This window comes from Cenococcum geophilum (assembly GCF_001692895.1).
Source record: "Cenococcum geophilum 1.58 unplaced genomic scaffold K441scaffold_14, whole genome shotgun sequence".
In the NCBI taxonomy this organism is placed as follows: domain Eukaryota; kingdom Fungi; phylum Ascomycota; class Dothideomycetes; order Gloniales; family Gloniaceae; genus Cenococcum; species Cenococcum geophilum.
In genome coordinates, this window is record NW_027137572.1 from 2,879,297 (window position 1) to 2,895,034 (window position 15,738).

Here is a 15,738-nt window from a genome sequence, read left to right on the forward strand (position 1 = left end):
CAACGCTCCTAACCCGCAGCTCGCAGTTTATAACGAGCTCTACAGTCGAGTTAATGTCGGAGTTGATGCTGTAAAACTATGGGGATTCAATGTTCAAAAGTAGCACGGATTAAGTCTTTCTCCACCAGCTAAATCTTTTCCTCTTACATACCTGCCAAAATGCTAATTGGGCTCTGTGGAGGTTAGTCTTTTCCCCCACCTCCCTGCACGCACACCCTCAACCCTGCAAGTCAAATAGCTTACATGCACTAGGTATCTGCGCCGGAAAGTCTTCTATTGCATCCTACCTCATCGACGAACACCACTTCAAACGAATCTATCTCACGCGAACAACCTCAACCCAGACTGTTGAGAAATCTGCCTCATATGCCCATGTACCCACCCCGGAAGCAAGTTCGGACGAGGAGGACCTAACATTTCTTGATGCGGAGTCTCTATTGCACTTTGTGACATTGCGGTGGCGAGAACGCTGGGTAACAACGGACATGTGGGATGAGGCGGTCGCGGACACGCTCCTGAGGCGGCCATTCTTCCTGCTCGTAAGCGTAGATGCGCCAGTGAGCGTACGGTGGGAGAGGTTCAAGGCGAGGTGAGTAGAATTAAGCCTCTGTGCACATTCACAATCCACAGCCGACCTAGTTTGAGGTGGTGCATATTAATAATACTATTCACAGATGTGCAACTCATGGCATGACTCCACCCATATTAGGTGAATTCGTCCTTCGCAATGATACCCACCTTTTCACTCCAGTCACCGGCCTCGCTCCTCTCCTTCACCGCGCTCAGCTCCGGCTTCTAAATTCAACGACCTCCTTAGCTTCCCTTCACAAGGCGTTAGCAGCCTTAGATCTGCCGAATGAAGTCCGCCTACGCCCCAGCTGGGACCAATACTTTATGCAGCTTGCAGATTTGGCAGCGCATAGGAGCAATTGCATGAAGAGACGTGTTGGATGTGTGTTAGTTAGGGAAAAGAGGGTCGTTAGTACGGGATACAATGGAACACCCAGAGGCATGAGGAATTGCAATGAGGGAGGATGTAAGAATCTTAATATGCGCCAGTTTGGTTTTGGACTCTCAATAGACCCAGGTTTCTCAGGGGTAACGTAAAAATAATATGCGTACACTAATACTAGTCGCCAGGCGCCCGTTGTAACCAAGGCTCCCACGCCGGCGCGGATCTCGGAACCTGCCTCTGCCTTCACGCTGAAGAAAACGCGCTCCTCGAAGCCGGCCGCGACAGGATCCGAGAAGGCTCAATCCTGTATTGTAACACGTAGGTCTTACGTCTCTACACTATCACCCCTCCCTCGTCTAATTCAACGTTAACTAACGTCTGACACACTACAGCTGTCCCTGTCTCACATGTAGCGTCAAAATAACTCAAGTGGGCATCAGTGAAGTCGTCTACAACGAAGCCTACAGCGTTGACACCAAATCGTCTGAGATCCTCGCTTCCGGCGGTGTGCATTTGCGGCAATTCTCGCCTGTATGACCCTCTCACTCTCCACCTTACTCCCCGTATATACCAATCAAGTGATATTTCTAACACCTGATCAGCCGCGCGCTGGCCTCGTTGACCTCAGCCTCTCACCTCCAGAAGACGACCGCTCTCCCGACGCGCCGCACGATGCGATCCCAAACGAAGACTATCCGCACACGGCGCAGGAGCTGAGCGGGTGGCATGAGAACGAAGGCCGTCCCGCCATCCTGACTCCGCCTAGAGAATTTAATGTGACGATGCAGTAACCCCAATTCTAAAATTGGCTTGGAGTTGGATGATTATCCCGGATATCCTATAGACAGCAATTTTCGACTTAAAAATTCGATAATTCGCGGCTTTTTCATGCATACATCGATCTCTCGGGACCTTTTCGCAAAATTTATTCTAGCTTTTAAGTAATTGTGTCATTCTTACACTAAAGCCGTTAAATTTTCTTCCGCTCTCGTTAGTTGAGCATCACATGCATCAAGAGGCCGCAAGGCGGAAGCCCTAGCTCACCAGTCTCCCTACGGGATAATTAAACAGTATATTAGGTCTTTTCATATCGACATTAATCAATTGGCGTTCGAAACATCGCTGATGGGATGCATATTCGAAACGGCGCGGGAAACCGCCAAGACCTGGTCGCTATTTTAGGAAACAAAGCGAAGTTCTCCTGACTCCGATCCGACCCGCAACCCTCTTCTTCTCCTTCACTTTGACATCGTAGGCCACTATGCCTGGACTTGAGATATCGGGTGTATTGTTGGGATCTATACCTCTAATAATTAGTGCTCTTGAGTACTACAAGGATGGGATAAATAACTATGGAAATAGACGCTAGGCTATGAGCTGCTGATATTCAATCCAGATTTCAACCATAAAGAACACGAGAGCGTTTTTGCAGAGGTTCGTAGCTCATTTGCTGCCTCTACTTAACCTTCCGCACAACTGTCGACCGTGGCGGTTACTGTCGGCTACTGTCGGCCTGGAGTCGATCACTACTAGGGGCACCTGTGACTCACCCACCTCTTGTATATAGCCTCTCCCTCTTCGTAGATCAATCAACACACGAATTCGTTCCTCACCTGGTATTTAACGGTCAATAACAACAAGGTAAACCGGTCGCTCAGAGAACGAAGTCTGGATTCATGGAAGGACGCTGAACTCTGCAAAGGCCTGCAAAGCCGCCTTGATTCCAACTGCGGAATTTATTTATCCTTGGTCTCCAAATTGAATAGGAGAATTGTGGGTTTGGGGAAAAGCTGGGGTTGCACGAAAATTTAACCGTAAGCCCTTGTTAAAGACTTAAAGTGAAATATTCGCTGAGGTTATAATCAGCCTCCTTGGATTGACATATACGGCAAAGAAGACGAAAAATTTCGCAAGAAGTTTAAGAATGCATGGACTCGTATCAAACGTGGCTTCGGCTCTGACAGATATGCAACACTTCTGAAAGAGATGATGATATATCCAAATTTTCCAAATTTTCCAAAATAACTTCCATCACAATCAAACCGCAGCCCTTGCGTCAAGAACAAGATCAGCGACTGAATTCTGCTTACTGGAGAAGCATACGAGATCAGGCACAGAAGTTGTTCGAAACGCTGAGCTCCCGGTGGTCGTCATCCTGTCCGTGCCAGTACCCTCATCAGGCTAATCTACGGTTGGAGCATGGGAAATGCGATAATACGGAAGAGAGCAGTAATTGTTTTTCATTTTTGTTTACATTTAAGAAGAACGGGTGCCCACCTACCGCACTTCTTTGGAGTTAGCAGAACGTCGAGATTAAAACACTGCAAACGCCCGATATCCCGTGAACACCCGTTCCATCGTTCAAAAGAAATTTACTATATGTGGATGTAGGCAAGAAATTAATGTTGAAATCTGCACAGGGTGGACTCTTCAATAAGTTATCCATCTATCGCACCTACAAGGAAAACAGCCCGTTTCGCACCAACTACCCCTTCATTCACCGTTTCCGGATTACCATCGTCATTAGCTTCAGGGATCTTACTGGTGCCTTTTATACTGTCATCAAAGATTGACAGTCTTTGCGATGCCCTTATGCAAAGGAGCTAAGTTAAATACTCTCTTGGGTTCCTAGAGAGCCCACCTTAGCAGTATCTGGTCTACTCCGTGCCGGGGCCTAAGACTTAAAATAATATTTTAGAGGCTGCTTCTCTTCAAGATATACTGTCTCTTACACGTTCACCACTCCACAATCACTTCAACAACCCACGTCCAAATGGCGGCGCTGCGTCAAGAACGAGATCGTCTTTGCCCTAGGTGTAGTCTTACTAGTACTAGCATTAGAACATATCAAGCATCATAGCAATCGCACAAACCAGGCCCAATCATGAACTATGAAATAATTTTTCGATAAACGACAAGGGAACTCTCGATTCCGAATCGCTTCCGGACTAGAATGAAAGCCAGCCAGCCCGCCATGCTGTTTAGCAGACACAGCATCTAACCCTTTTTCCCCCACCCCTTTCCTTGCCTTCCCTCCCCCTCCACAAAATCTAGTCCAGCCCAACCCTAAGCCCTTAATGTGCTCCCCCCATCCTCTCCGCCGTCGCCATCAAGCTGCCGATAAAACTGGTGATCAACCGACTCCTCACAGCGCAAATATCCTCCGGCACAAGCCAAATCGTCGCGCCCATCTTGCGCGCAATGCTAATCGCCAACTTCGCATTCTGATACGCCTCCTCCTCGGTCCTGCCCGAGAGCACAAGCTCGTAATCGACGTACGAGCTCTTCATGCCATTCAGCACGTCCAGCAAAAACACGCCGGAGCCCAACGACGAATCCTTGAAGCTGCGGACCGCGCTGTTGCGCCCGCCGCGCTTCGACATGTCGTTCGCCCAGCGGATCATATCGGCGTCGGAGATCTCGCGCTTGCCGAGGCGCTGCGCGAGCGACGACAGCGTGGACACAATGTCCTTGCGCATGAGCTGCCAGACCATCCCCAGCGTGAGCGTGCGCTGGCCGTCGGTGATGTCCGCGCCCTGGATCCCCACCAGCGAAAACGCATTCTGCTTCCCTAGCTCGACGGCGTAGTTTGTGTTCTCGACCGCCTTGAACCGCATCATCTCGCCGCCGGATGCCGGCGGCTTGTTGACGTGCCGCCAGTTGACGCTGCCGGGGATCACCTTGTCGTAGGCTTGCAGCAGGATCGTGCCGTCCTTCAGGTCCTCGAAGAAGGACTGCATCGTCGGCTTGACGTCGAGCGAGTTGAGCCACAGCGTGAAGACGCGGGCTTCGCGCTCGCCTTCGGCGTCGAAGTCTTCGATGTCGGCTTTTTCTTCCTCGGTGATCGGGTCCAGGCCTGGGTGCGTGTTGAAGAGGTTGGCGACGAAGGCGAGGTTGAGTTTCGGGTTGCCCGCCACGAGCGAGCTGGGCGTTAGGAATTTGCGGCATTCGAGCCTGTCGGCGTTTTGGAGGACTTGCTCGGCGCGTTGGAGGAGGTCGCGGGTTTGGAGCGGGGCGCGGGAGCAGATGTCCGGGGCGAGCTGGTTGAGGAGGACCGTGTAGTTTTCGCCGTCTTTTACGTCGGTGGAGAAGTTTGAGACACTGTGGTAGAGAATTAGATATTCCCCCAACAACTCCACTGTGGGAATGTGAAACTTACGTCCTGTGCCACTTGGCATTCTTCAAATGGTAGTTGAACCACCTCAGCAAGATCTGCTCCGGTGGCAGCCGCAAGAACTGTTCTAGTGTCTCATCCTCCTCAAGCAGACGGTACAGTTCTGGGTGGAGCTTGATATCAATCTTGCCCAACAGACCTCGTCGGATGACCTGCCAGATCAGGCCAAGGATGAGATGTTCCCGCACCTCGATGATATCCCCGCTTCCAATATTCACCACTGAGCATCCAATGCCCTTGGCAGACTCGATGACAATGTTGTTGTTCTCGGTCATGTGGAATGCATTCAGCGTCTTGATCTTCTTTCCCGGGCGATTGAGCACACGCTCATCAATGGTGTCCGGCACGCTGTCATTGATTAACTTAGCCAGCACCAGGCCGTCCTTACACTCGTCAAACATCTCAAAAGTATCAGTGGGGAAGGGGAGCCTGTCCCCAATGTCTGGATCGCCAGCTAGTACAGCATTGATGTGGCGCGTAAACTCCGTTCGTTCGTCCTCATTGATCGTGTGCGTAACGTTCGCGGACGAGCCCTGAACTTGTATTCTCCCCCCGCCGTGACTTCCCTTTGAGGCATGACCCGGAGATGCCGGCATCGTGGGCGCGCCGCTGAGACCTCTCGGTCTTTGAGGACCGGTCGACATGCGCTGCTGCGCGGGCGAGGAGACGCGGAGTTTTGATATGAGCTGCCCAATTCCGCTGTCAGCTAATATGCAATAACCAAAAAAAACCCTTCACCCCTCCTTGCCCCACCATGATCGCAGCTTATGTACGCACATCGACATAGTCCTCGAGTTCGACTCTCCTCGAGCTGTCCAGTTCAACTTCCTTCAGCGCCTGTCGCACGACGTCGTAAGGCTGGTGTTCGGAGTTTTGGGTCGCTTTGATGACGGTCGCTTCGTCGAGATAGCCCTTGTCGTTGACGTCCAGCTTGCGGAAGGCGTCTTGCAGGCCGAAGATTTCCGACTGCTGGAATTGAGGATATTTCCTGCAATAGAAGGAGCACCATCAGCGAATCTGGCCAGCGGAGTCCGGAAGCAAAACAGGGAGGGGAATCAGGTCGCTACGCTACCTCTGGATCTTGATGATGTTCATGGCGATTTCAATGTAGAGGGGCAGGTCAATCAGGCGGGTGTGTCTGAAGTAGTACTTCCACAAGGCACAAGAGCGAGGTGGATTTAGAAGAGGTTGAGGATGCCTAGTAGGCGTTATGATTTTCCGCGTCAGCCCCGTAGACCGCGTTTCACTGCGACGAAACTGACGATGACGCTCTCGCGGTGGCGGGGTATGGGTAGGCAACAAGCCTGAGAGCCAGCCAAGACCTGCAACACGCAAGACGCACCGCCACCAGCCCGTGGCGAAAAACACCTTCAACTTCTTGTTCCTGAGAAGTCTCTGGGGACTCATCGAAACTTTTATTGGAACGAAAGAAGGGATGTATCATGTTGACAATATCCTTTCTAAACTCTCAGCTTCACCGCCATTTACCTCCACTCCCCAGCCACCACCCAAGCAAGCCTTGCCAAACGGTGGCCGGACATGTTGGCACTCGTCCATTTTTGAGAACGACCTGCGAGAACGACCTGTGAGAACGACCAGTGCGGCGTCAATTCCCAGAATAGCCTTCGGGTTCCTCAGAGGCGTCTGCTTAGATCCGCCGTCCAATAGAGACAGACAATGGACAGAATAGAGAGGAAAGGACTTAGAGGCATAGTACTACTACCTGACTGCGTGGGAGGCGCTTAAACGAGAACGCCTCGGCGTTAAGAACAGTAACACTCGTCACAAAAAGAAAATGCAGACCGTCCCAAATATAAAACACTGGCAAGGATGATCAGCAGCCCTACCCAGATTGCCCTCCCGCACCCCCACATCGGGGATACTAAATTAATGTCCAAGGTTTATTTGATGCTGAGCAGTTTTATGCCAAGACCACTTATCGAGACATAGGCCCTGATACCCATCCAACCACCCTTGCCAGCTTGATAATTCTCACGCATACTTGCCGTGTGAGGAAGGGGCAAGGATGCAATTATTCTTTCTGGGACTTGTCTTGTTCATATCGTCAGACAAATCCCTCACCTCTGCCGCTAAGCATTCGGAGCGTAAGGCATCCAGTACCCCGAATCAATGTCAGACTGTCTGTGATACGTTGACTCCACGTTCCATCTGTAGTCCTAAAAAGTGAAGTTGACACGGGTGATGGAAATGTCTTCGAAAGCAAATTGACACGTACATATGCTTTACTGCGTGCAAGCTTCTAACGAGGAAGAAGCTCGCGTACGTGAGAGAGGGGTTGGCTATTGGCATCACTGGGGAGAAAGCAATCACGCAAGAAGGACTGCAGTCGGCATAAAAGAAGAGCTTTTAGATTCCTCATTATCATTCACCAATTCAGCCCATCTTTTCCAAAAAGACACATCATTTCCCAAAGAGGCTCCGAAAACCAAAGAGTTTAAAAGGTGTCCAACAGCTTTCCTTAAAAGCCATCATCTCCCAAAGAAGCAAATATAAGTCCCCAACTACACGTCCACACGGAATCTCATCATCATAAAACGTCTGTCGCGTTGACGGAGTCATCTTTCGTCAACAGCGCTGTAGCAAACCGGGCCAAGAAGGGAGTTGTTTGGTAAAGTCTTTCAATACCACAAAACTCCCTTCTTCCGCTTTTTCGTCAAACATGCCGTGGAGGATAGAAGATAAGTAGGAGAATAAACTGAAGGATTCGTTGGGATTATGTGTCGGATCGAGTCGGCCCTCGTGCATTTCGCTTTGGCCGGTCCAATCCATTAGTCATAAGGAAAAGCAACAAGCGGTTGTAGAGAGTACAGAATCGTCACCCGCAATTTAGCGCAAGCTAGCAGATCGCTCAATAAAGTGTAGCCAATGCTTATGCCGTATGCAGGGAGTCATATATCGTGAAGAAAAATAGGTAGTAGTAGTAAAAAAATTTGTTAGTGCCAGAAAAACACAGAGTCTCCGGATATAGAAAGTCGTTATAGGTCGTTAAATGCCCCAAAGTTTAGAAAGTTTAGAAGAAACACAGGAAAGGGAAGGGAAGAGTTTGACCTAATGGAAAGCTGTGTAGAGGTTCGAGTCCGTTAACTTGGAGAGAGTGTGTGGGATTGGTGAGAGGAAGCACAATCGTTACGGCTCTCTTCTGAGAGGAAACACAAGGAAAGTCCAAGGATGTATGTCGTGTGTCGTGTGTCGTGAGGACCGAGCTCGTGCGCTTGAGACAAGCAGTCGAACGCAGTAGAACGCCCGTTGAATGCCCGCAAGCCAGTCACCAGATCCGGAAAAGGTAAACCCGCCGTCTATTGCAAAAAGTCGAAATGGCAAGAAGCGGCCACCCAAGCAGATTAGGCATGATTAGTCGAATTATCTCCTAGCCCTCTGCGTGATGGCTGATCTGGTTCGTTGGGGCATCCGAGTGGGGTCTCGTTCAAAAGCACCCCCAACAGCGCCGCCAACGTTCTCCTCACGCATCGTCTTACGTCGCTTTAGGCCGTCAATATCGTCACCTGTTACACCGCGGCTATTCGGTCGCCCATAAGGGTCCTGCTCGTCCTCATCGTCTCGGCCGCGTTTATTAGATGCTGACACACCGTTTGTGGTAGCAGCATATGCCTGGCTTGGATATGTCGGGACCGTATTAGCGGGCTGATACGTGTCCGCGGCTGCGTTTCCGTTGGGAGCGCTACCTCGAGTATCGCTGCTCATAACACTGTAAAGATTGCTCGACGGTGGCTGTTGGACCCGCTGCGGAGTAGTATATCCTGACGCCCACTGGTTCTGTGCAGTTGTGGTCGTGCGGGGTGTTGCTCGTCCTGATCCATTCTGGTGCGGGGACCCGGTCATTTCCGGGGACAAGTGTGCATGCTCAGCGTGCAAAGTCCCGGACGCAGCGCTAGGGTTGTACGCGTAAGACGCCCGATTTCCGTTATAAGGCGCGCTAGCGTGAGTATACTCATTTTCATTTTCATGCTCGGCTTCTTCGTCACCGGGAGCATGACCGACTTGTTCGGGAGGTTGACCAAGCATACCGTCGGATGGCTTTGAATCTACTTGTTGGTCTGGTTCACCGCCCGCTCGTGCAGGCGGTGCCATCTCGTTTTTTGGGTAGGTGTTGGCCTGTAGAGGTTGCCCATATCTCATCATATGAGGCTGAGTGTTGTACTGTGCGGGTTGGGCCGGAGGCGCAGAATACATTTGACGTGAATTATCGTATCCTTGGCTTGTTTGATAAGACTGCATACCTTGCTGAAGCGTTCCCGGTGGTGTTGTTGCCGGGGTTGTTGGAACTGAGCGGTTGTTGCTCAGCCCCGTATCAATTGATAATGGTTGATTGCCGGGTATAGCCTGGACGTTGGTTCCACTCCACTCATAAGAACTCCCTTGATTACCCATACCCATTATGCTGGAAGCACTTGTTGGAGGAGTCGGAAAGGTATGCGCCCTATCTAGCCCAGGTCGTCCGGTCGAGGGGTGTGGTTGGATCGCATGAGGCGGCTGGGACATATGTGCCCCGATTGGGTTGCTCATGGAATGGTGATGATGCAGGGAAGGCGGCTGGGAACTCGTGGGGGCGCCTAGATAACGTTGCTGTGTAGGGTCTGTTCGACGGCTGCGATCTACTGCAGCCATGGCAGCTGCACCTGCCCCCACACTTGCACGTGTCTGGTTCGAAGGGTGGTATAGAAGAGCACCAATATCGTGGACAAAGAGTGGATATAGTTGCTCTGTTATTTTCTCCTTGTTTGCAAAATCCAGAGCTCGTTCGAATGGGATCCTGCAGCAAATCAGCATGTTGTGTTGTGGTTCGCGTGTAATCGCAACCTACCAAACACCTTTCAAATGCATTGGCCCAATCTTGACAACATGCCTCGTCTTCTCACTTTTCAAAATGCCGTCTCGTCGTCCTCTAGTCATACCAGCCACATTAAGCAATTTTGTACCATTAATCATGTGATTATCTAGCAACCTGTTAGTTTTTTTTTGAACTATCCCTCTTGTATATCACGGGTTTATTACCTTCTCGGCGGGCAACGCAAACGCCCTTTGCTTCCACTTGGAAACAGAGACTGCCTTCATCTTCCCATAATGTTGCGGTCACCCGTGGTTTCATACCGGGGGGCGCTACTTGTCCTGTCGTGTCGAATTGATGGGTGGCATAACTTTGCGAACCCGAAAGAGAAGTGGAGCCTGGAGCGGCTGAGGTCATTGCTACTTTAATTAGTAACCACGGAATGCAAAAACGTGACGTTTAAAACTCACCAGGCAAAGGGAGCGCCTGCGGAACCAATGAATTGTTCATCGAAGAAGATGCGGGAAGCTGTGTCGGTACGCCATTTCCGTAGCCATAGGGCGGATAACCACCTGGCCCAGAAGGGTACTGAGGTCCTGGTTGTAATAATGGTGGCTGCTGCTGGTATGAGTAGTGGGACAACGCTGATGGCGCACCTGTTGACGGTGCGTGGGCTGTTGCGGCAGTCATATGAGATGGATGCACCTCAGCATAAGGCTGCATCTGGTTCATGCTGTTGTATTGTTCCGCGGCGTAGCCGTAGCTTGGAACGCTTTGCTGAGGACCGTATGGAGACTCTTGTTGGGATTGAACATTCAATGCGTGGCCTTCACGAATTAAAGATTGTGGTGTCTGTTCTGGAGAAGGTGTCTTAAAGCCACCCGTATGTCCGTTCACTGAAGACGAGTAGGATGTATTGGAGCTTGCGCTGCCGTTTGCTGCTGAGGATGAGCTGAATGAACCACCCCGAGGCGAAGATGAGTTTGACGACGTGCTCGCCTGCGCCTGGATCTGAGGCAAAGCAGGCAATCGCTCACTCGATACCGATGGTCGTGGCGCGAAGTGAGGAGGGTGCCACGGTGCGTCGACGGGGCCTCGGGAGTGGACCGAAGAAATCGACGGCAGCTCCAGCTTTTCGGTTTTGAAAAGTCGCGGGTTAGTTGATCACAGCGGCACCCGATTCGAGAACTTCCACACGGGAAAGTCTCGAGTCAATACACCAGATAGGCGAGACAAAAAGCTGGGCGGAAACGGGCAGTGGATGATCTACAACAGTAGGTTGCAGGATCTGTGCACGTAGCCGGAAGGACGAAGCTGGAGGGTGTTATAGTTTGACGCTGAAGCTAGTGAGAAGGCGGATCAGTTGGCAGTGTATGCAGGAAATGGGTGAATGTTTGCTCGAAAACAAAAAGGTACGGATTAGGCCAACGAGGTCCGCCAAACACGTGGGCAAACACGCAGGAGGAAGAATCCAAGAGCGCGATTATATTCAGGCAGTTCTCAATCTGGATGATTTCCGGGTTTCGACTTGGCGCTGCTTCCGTGGTAGTACGATGGGTTCTGGTGAAACAATACCGAGGAATTTCGTTCAGATGGGATCCGGTAGGAATGCGGCGCAGCGCTTCCAACGAGTACTCAGAACTGGAACGCTGCAATGCTAAAAAGACAAAAAGTCACGTCGTTACGTCGTTGCGGGTCGTGAAAACGGGGGAAGCTTTCGAAAAAATGCTTTTTTTTTTTTTGGGAGGGCTCGTTTCAATGTTCGCAATGGGATGAAACGGCGGCTACCGGCCTGAAGAGGAAGATGCAGTGATGAAGATCCAAATATTCAGTCCAAGTGCTCATCTGCCAGGAAACTGCTAAGGATCTAGCTGATCGTGTCGGGGGTGGTGTTGGTCGTTAAGTCGTCGCGCTTCGTCGGCAAAAGTACCGGTGCGAAGTCTGATTTGCTTCGGCTCGATGTGGGCTGAACGGCAGCACGTCAGCACGGGAGCACGGGAGAGGTGCGAGGTCAGGGACAGACCGTCGAGGTCTATGGGGGAGGGAACGTAAGGTAAGAGAACGGATTTGCAAAAGCAGTGGGGAGGGCGGAGGTTTAGAAGCGGAGGAGGTTGGGATGTGACTTGATACTAGCGCGAGCCAACCAGCCAGCCAGAGATAGGCGAGCTCAGAGGAGCGCAATGGCAGCGCGGCGAAAGCAGAGACAGCTAGAAGAGAAAGGAGCACACTGACAGTGGGATGAGTACGCCGTCAACGAGCGGACGCTTTGGATTGAAGCTGATGGTGGACTATAGCAACTTGAGCTCTGGGGAAACGACGAGGACGAGGATGTTGAACGAGTCTGGAGATGTGCTGCAGCAGAGGATTCTGTGCAGACCAGAAGCACGCAGGCAGAGCTAGGGTTGGCTGACCTTCCCAGGCGAGGCACAAGCCGCTCTACGGTACGTCCGAGTGCCGTTGGAGGGGATCCTTCGACAAAAGGCTCACGATGCTGCGTGTGCGGGACGGCGCGAATGTTCGCAAGGGACGTACATCCACATACAGATTGGGGTGTGTTTGGCAGTTGCGAGGTCCACTGCACAGGCTGAGGTGCGCGCGGAGGTGCAGGCACGTCTGTACCTAAAAGGCGGGTGGAGATCTCTGGGCCCTCAGTCTGCGCTGCCCACGACGCTCCTGCCGGGCAGACAATCTAAAATCAATTCGGCCTGGTGGGGAGGGCAGAGGATTGGTGTGGCGGGCCAAAGCGAACCAAGTCCCGTGAAAGGCCGTTTCGTAGGGGACGTGCTGGGTGGGTGCTAGGTGTGTGGTATTGGGGGGAGGGGGGTTTGGGTGGGCAACACGCTCGCTGGCGCACAGATGCCTGAGCCGAGCTGGGCTGCAGCCGTGGGCGATGCGGCAGACCAGGGCCAACGAATGCGAATGCACGCAAGCGAGCAGCTCCCAGCCACCAGCTGCTTGGCCGCCGCGAAGGTTTTTGGACTGTTTTGCTGGGCTCTGGGCGGCGGCGCTGAGCAGCTCGTGAATTCCGTCGACTGGGAATCAATTGAGCCTGGACGCAAACGCCACGGCAGGGCGGGTCACGGTGGTTACGGTGGGCGCGGCAGTCACGAATAGTCACGAATAGCCCTGAATAGCCTTGAATAGTCACTAAGCAGGCCCCAGCGCTGGCGTCTATTTTGGCACCATTCTGCGAGTCGAGGGCCTCGTACGCTTTGCGTACATTTGCCAGCAGGCCCGGGGCACGGCCGGGGTCCCGATAGGGAGAAGACGGCTGAATGGGCTCGCAGCCAGTGGCAGCAGGCGGAGATATTCGCGGTTAGCGATGCGGTGCTGATAGTGAACCGTTTCTGGCGAGCCTGTCCTTCCCTTATTAAGTCGAGACGAGGATGCGGAGAGGACGAGGTGGGTCTGCTGTTCCGAGCGGGCCAGCGATCGGGAAGGACTGCCATGTCCGAAACGTCTTTTCCCTGTCGCCATCTGGCATCGCGCTGCTACGGCCTGCCACTATGGGGGGTAGGCAGACTGGGGGAGCAGCAGCACAGTGGTGGTCATCGTGGTCAAGGAGTGGTCCAAGCAGCCGGCAAACGCGATGATTTGCGCTGTGCTGCGAGTCAAAACAACGCGAGAAACTCAAATCTGAAAAAAGCAACATCCAACGACGCCGCCCGGCGAGCCACCCGGTGCAAGCCTCGCGGGCCTGAAACCTTCGAAGACTATAATGGGATGCCCCATGGGCTTTCCGTCACTGGTACGCACTGGCACGGCTGGCACGCTCCCGGCCACTCTTGATATCGCAGCTGTCCCAGCGCGAACGGCCATGGTCCCTTCAGGCAGGCAGGCAGCGACCAAGGCTGCGTCAAGGTTTTGCATGATTGGCCGAGCACGAATGGCACGAATGGCACGAATGGCACGAATGGCGACAGTCCAACACAGGCTAAAATGCTCCGTCGAGCGTCAATCGCCGTCCTACAGGCGGGACGGGGATAGGAAAGCGAGCGGGATGAACGGACGGCTGGGGAGGCTTGCTCTGGACAGGCGTGTGGATTGGCTGGAGGGCTGCTCGTCCGAGGAGTCGGTGTTCCCAGGACGGGGCACCATCAACCACCGTGGCTCGCCGTCAGCCAACGGAGGACGGGCTTTTCCTGCCTGAAGCGACGCTGCTGGAGCGAGGCAGAGGCTGGTGCAACGTGGAGACTCGAGAGGCAGAGCAGCGGGTGCGACGATCATGTCATGTCAGCCAGACAAATGATATGGCGACAGCTGAATAACGAGCGCCGGGGGCGTCTCGTCTCCACTCAAGCCATTGCTGCTCGACACTGCCCGGGCCCTGCTGGGTCAATCATGGGGAGGGAATTCCCTTGACCAAACGTGCCGGTTGTACCACGGCCTTGGAAGCTAGACGTGGGAATCCGCCCGCCATGATAGGGTGCGTTGTCTTGCGGTGTGAGCGATGTGCTGGCTGCTCCTAACGCGAAACGGCCATATCTCGAAGAAGTCACGCTGCTGACCTCCAACAAGCCACTTAGGTCGTCTGAAGCTACAACTTGCGACATCTGTCCTCGANCATGCAATTCGAGTCGGCCGTTTATTGTCGTCTGCCAGAGCAAAAGCATCATCAGCGTCCCAGTCCCTTGGGAACTGCCTGACCGCGGCAGCACAATGCCATCATCAGCGCCATCGTCTACATCAGCTGAAACCGCTCAATAAAGAATACGAGCCCGCGATCCTCGCGACTGCCAGCCAAACTTGAGACACACGGAGCGCGATGACGCTCGCCATCCTGACCATCCTCATCACGGGTTTTTGGCGCCAAAGTGGATAATGGACCAGTCCATTACTCTCCTCCATCCGGTCCGTCAAGGCTTCACCTGCCAAATATGCTGATAAGGCGAAAGCCCAGCCACAAAGCTCGACCTGCCCTTGACCTGCCTCTGCGCCCGATTCACGCGCCAAACCACTTGTTCGCAGTCCTGATGACTCGATCCCGCTAGCCGCCCACTGTTAACATTTGGAAAGCCGGCGCCAATCGGCCGCAATGCACCACCAAAAACACAGCCCAATTCCACAAACCTGCTTCCGGGTACTCCAAAGACCTCGAGATAGTGAGTGAGACGTGGCGAGAACAAGCCATGATCGCTCGGACAATGTACATTGCAGTTTTTCCTCCTTTGTGAGACCAATGACGGCACCAGTTGTATTAGCACGAATATGGGCCCATCTTAAAAACACTTCAATCATGGCGAGCACGTAATCTAGCATGGGCTGTTTCAAGAGGCCAAGTAGCACAGTATAGGGGGTCCAAAGCATTCGTGAAATATGAAGCTGTGAGACGGCGTCAAAGCCGACCCGTGAGTTGCACACTGTGCATTTACACAGCCAACGGATTCACCCTCTGCAAGGGCGAGTTGCACGGCGCTCGCGTGGGCCAGGAGGAATGCAAAGGTGAAAATAAACGTGCAGCGCATCCGGCGCGAAGTATGAGCGGATCGTGAAGCGAGGCTCGCACCGTTCCTCACCACCTTGCTGACCACCCTCAATGGTCCAGATAGGTCTAGATAGGAAGTTGGATATTAAAAGATGAGCGCCGATCAACTCCATCAGACTAAGACACGCTCTTCGTTGTCAGCACCACCATTCACCGTTTTCTGCCTTGCTGGCCGAAGAGGATGGCCCCTTTGTGTCAGCCTCGAGGGTTCTGGATGAATCGTGCAAACTGTGTGGGGTCCCTTCTCGCCCAGAGGGTAATTTGGAGGAGCGACAAGATTACCTCGGGTCTGACAGCGCTTTGATGGGAGAGAAGGT

The 15,738-nt window shown here is 52.8% G+C and overlaps 5 protein-coding genes across 5 annotated transcripts; 2 read left to right on the forward strand and 3 right to left on the reverse strand.

The window, feature by feature from the left end:
• Positions 1–159: 159 nt before the first annotated feature.
• On the forward strand, positions 160–1,746 carry K441DRAFT_686233 (uncharacterized protein; the record flags this gene model as incomplete). Its single annotated transcript, XM_067651969.1, has 6 exons — positions 160–181; positions 253–589; positions 675–1,036; positions 1,141–1,273; positions 1,348–1,486; positions 1,558–1,746. The coding sequence occupies 6 exons, from the start codon at positions 160–162 to the stop codon at positions 1,744–1,746; spliced, it is 1,182 nt and encodes a 393-aa protein (XP_067505824.1).
• Positions 1,747–3,629: 1,883 nt separating this feature from the next.
• K441DRAFT_704695 (plastin-3) lies at positions 3,630–6,442 on the reverse strand. Its single transcript, XM_067653545.1, has 4 exons — positions 6,202–6,442; positions 5,907–6,117; positions 5,115–5,815; positions 3,630–5,056 (listed from the first exon to the last, which is right to left on the reverse strand). The coding sequence occupies exons 1-4, from the start codon at positions 6,222–6,224 to the stop codon at positions 4,030–4,032; spliced, it is 1,962 nt and encodes a 653-aa protein (XP_067505825.1). The 5' UTR covers positions 6,225–6,442; the 3' UTR covers positions 3,630–4,029.
• A 2,068-nt stretch (positions 6,443–8,510) lies between these two features.
• On the reverse strand, positions 8,511–11,076 carry K441DRAFT_552993 (apses-domain-containing protein; the record flags this gene model as incomplete). The annotated part of the gene is made up of 4 exons (XM_067643170.1): positions 8,511–9,921; positions 9,973–10,105; positions 10,164–10,355; positions 10,407–11,076. Coding segments are annotated over 4 exons (2,406 nt in total), but the record flags the coding sequence as incomplete, so codon positions are not given.
• A 1,716-nt stretch (positions 11,077–12,792) lies between these two features.
• On the forward strand, positions 12,793–14,086 carry K441DRAFT_676216 (uncharacterized protein; the record flags this gene model as incomplete). The annotated part of the gene is made up of 3 exons (XM_067650933.1): positions 12,793–13,027; positions 13,169–13,684; positions 13,734–14,086. 3 exons carry the CDS (start codon positions 12,793–12,795, stop codon positions 14,084–14,086), a joined length of 1,104 nt encoding a protein of 367 aa, XP_067505827.1.
• Positions 14,087–14,790: 704 nt separating this feature from the next.
• Positions 14,791–15,388, reverse strand: K441DRAFT_59746 (uncharacterized protein). Its single transcript, XM_067645067.1, has one exon. It carries the CDS (start codon positions 15,241–15,243, stop codon positions 14,938–14,940), a length of 306 nt encoding a protein of 101 aa, XP_067505828.1. The 5' UTR covers positions 15,244–15,388; the 3' UTR covers positions 14,791–14,937.
• Between the last annotated feature and the right edge of the window lie 350 nt (positions 15,389–15,738).

Bases quoted from the DNA above. Each gene is read 5' to 3' on its own strand.
- K441DRAFT_704695 (XM_067653545.1), bottom strand. From the start codon at position 6,224: ATGAACATCATCAAGATCCAGAG. The intron at 5,816-5,906 runs GTGCGTACATAA...GGAATTGGGCAG, and splicing joins AACTCGAGGACTATGTCGAT to CTCATATCAAAACTCCGCGT. The intron at 5,057-5,114 runs GTAAGTTTCACA...TCTCTACCACAG, and splicing joins AATGCCAAGTGGCACAGGAC to TGTCTCAAACTTCTCCACCG.
- K441DRAFT_59746 (XM_067645067.1), bottom strand. From the start codon at position 15,243: ATGCTTTGGACCCCCTATACTGTGCTACTTGGCCTCTTGAAACAGCCC.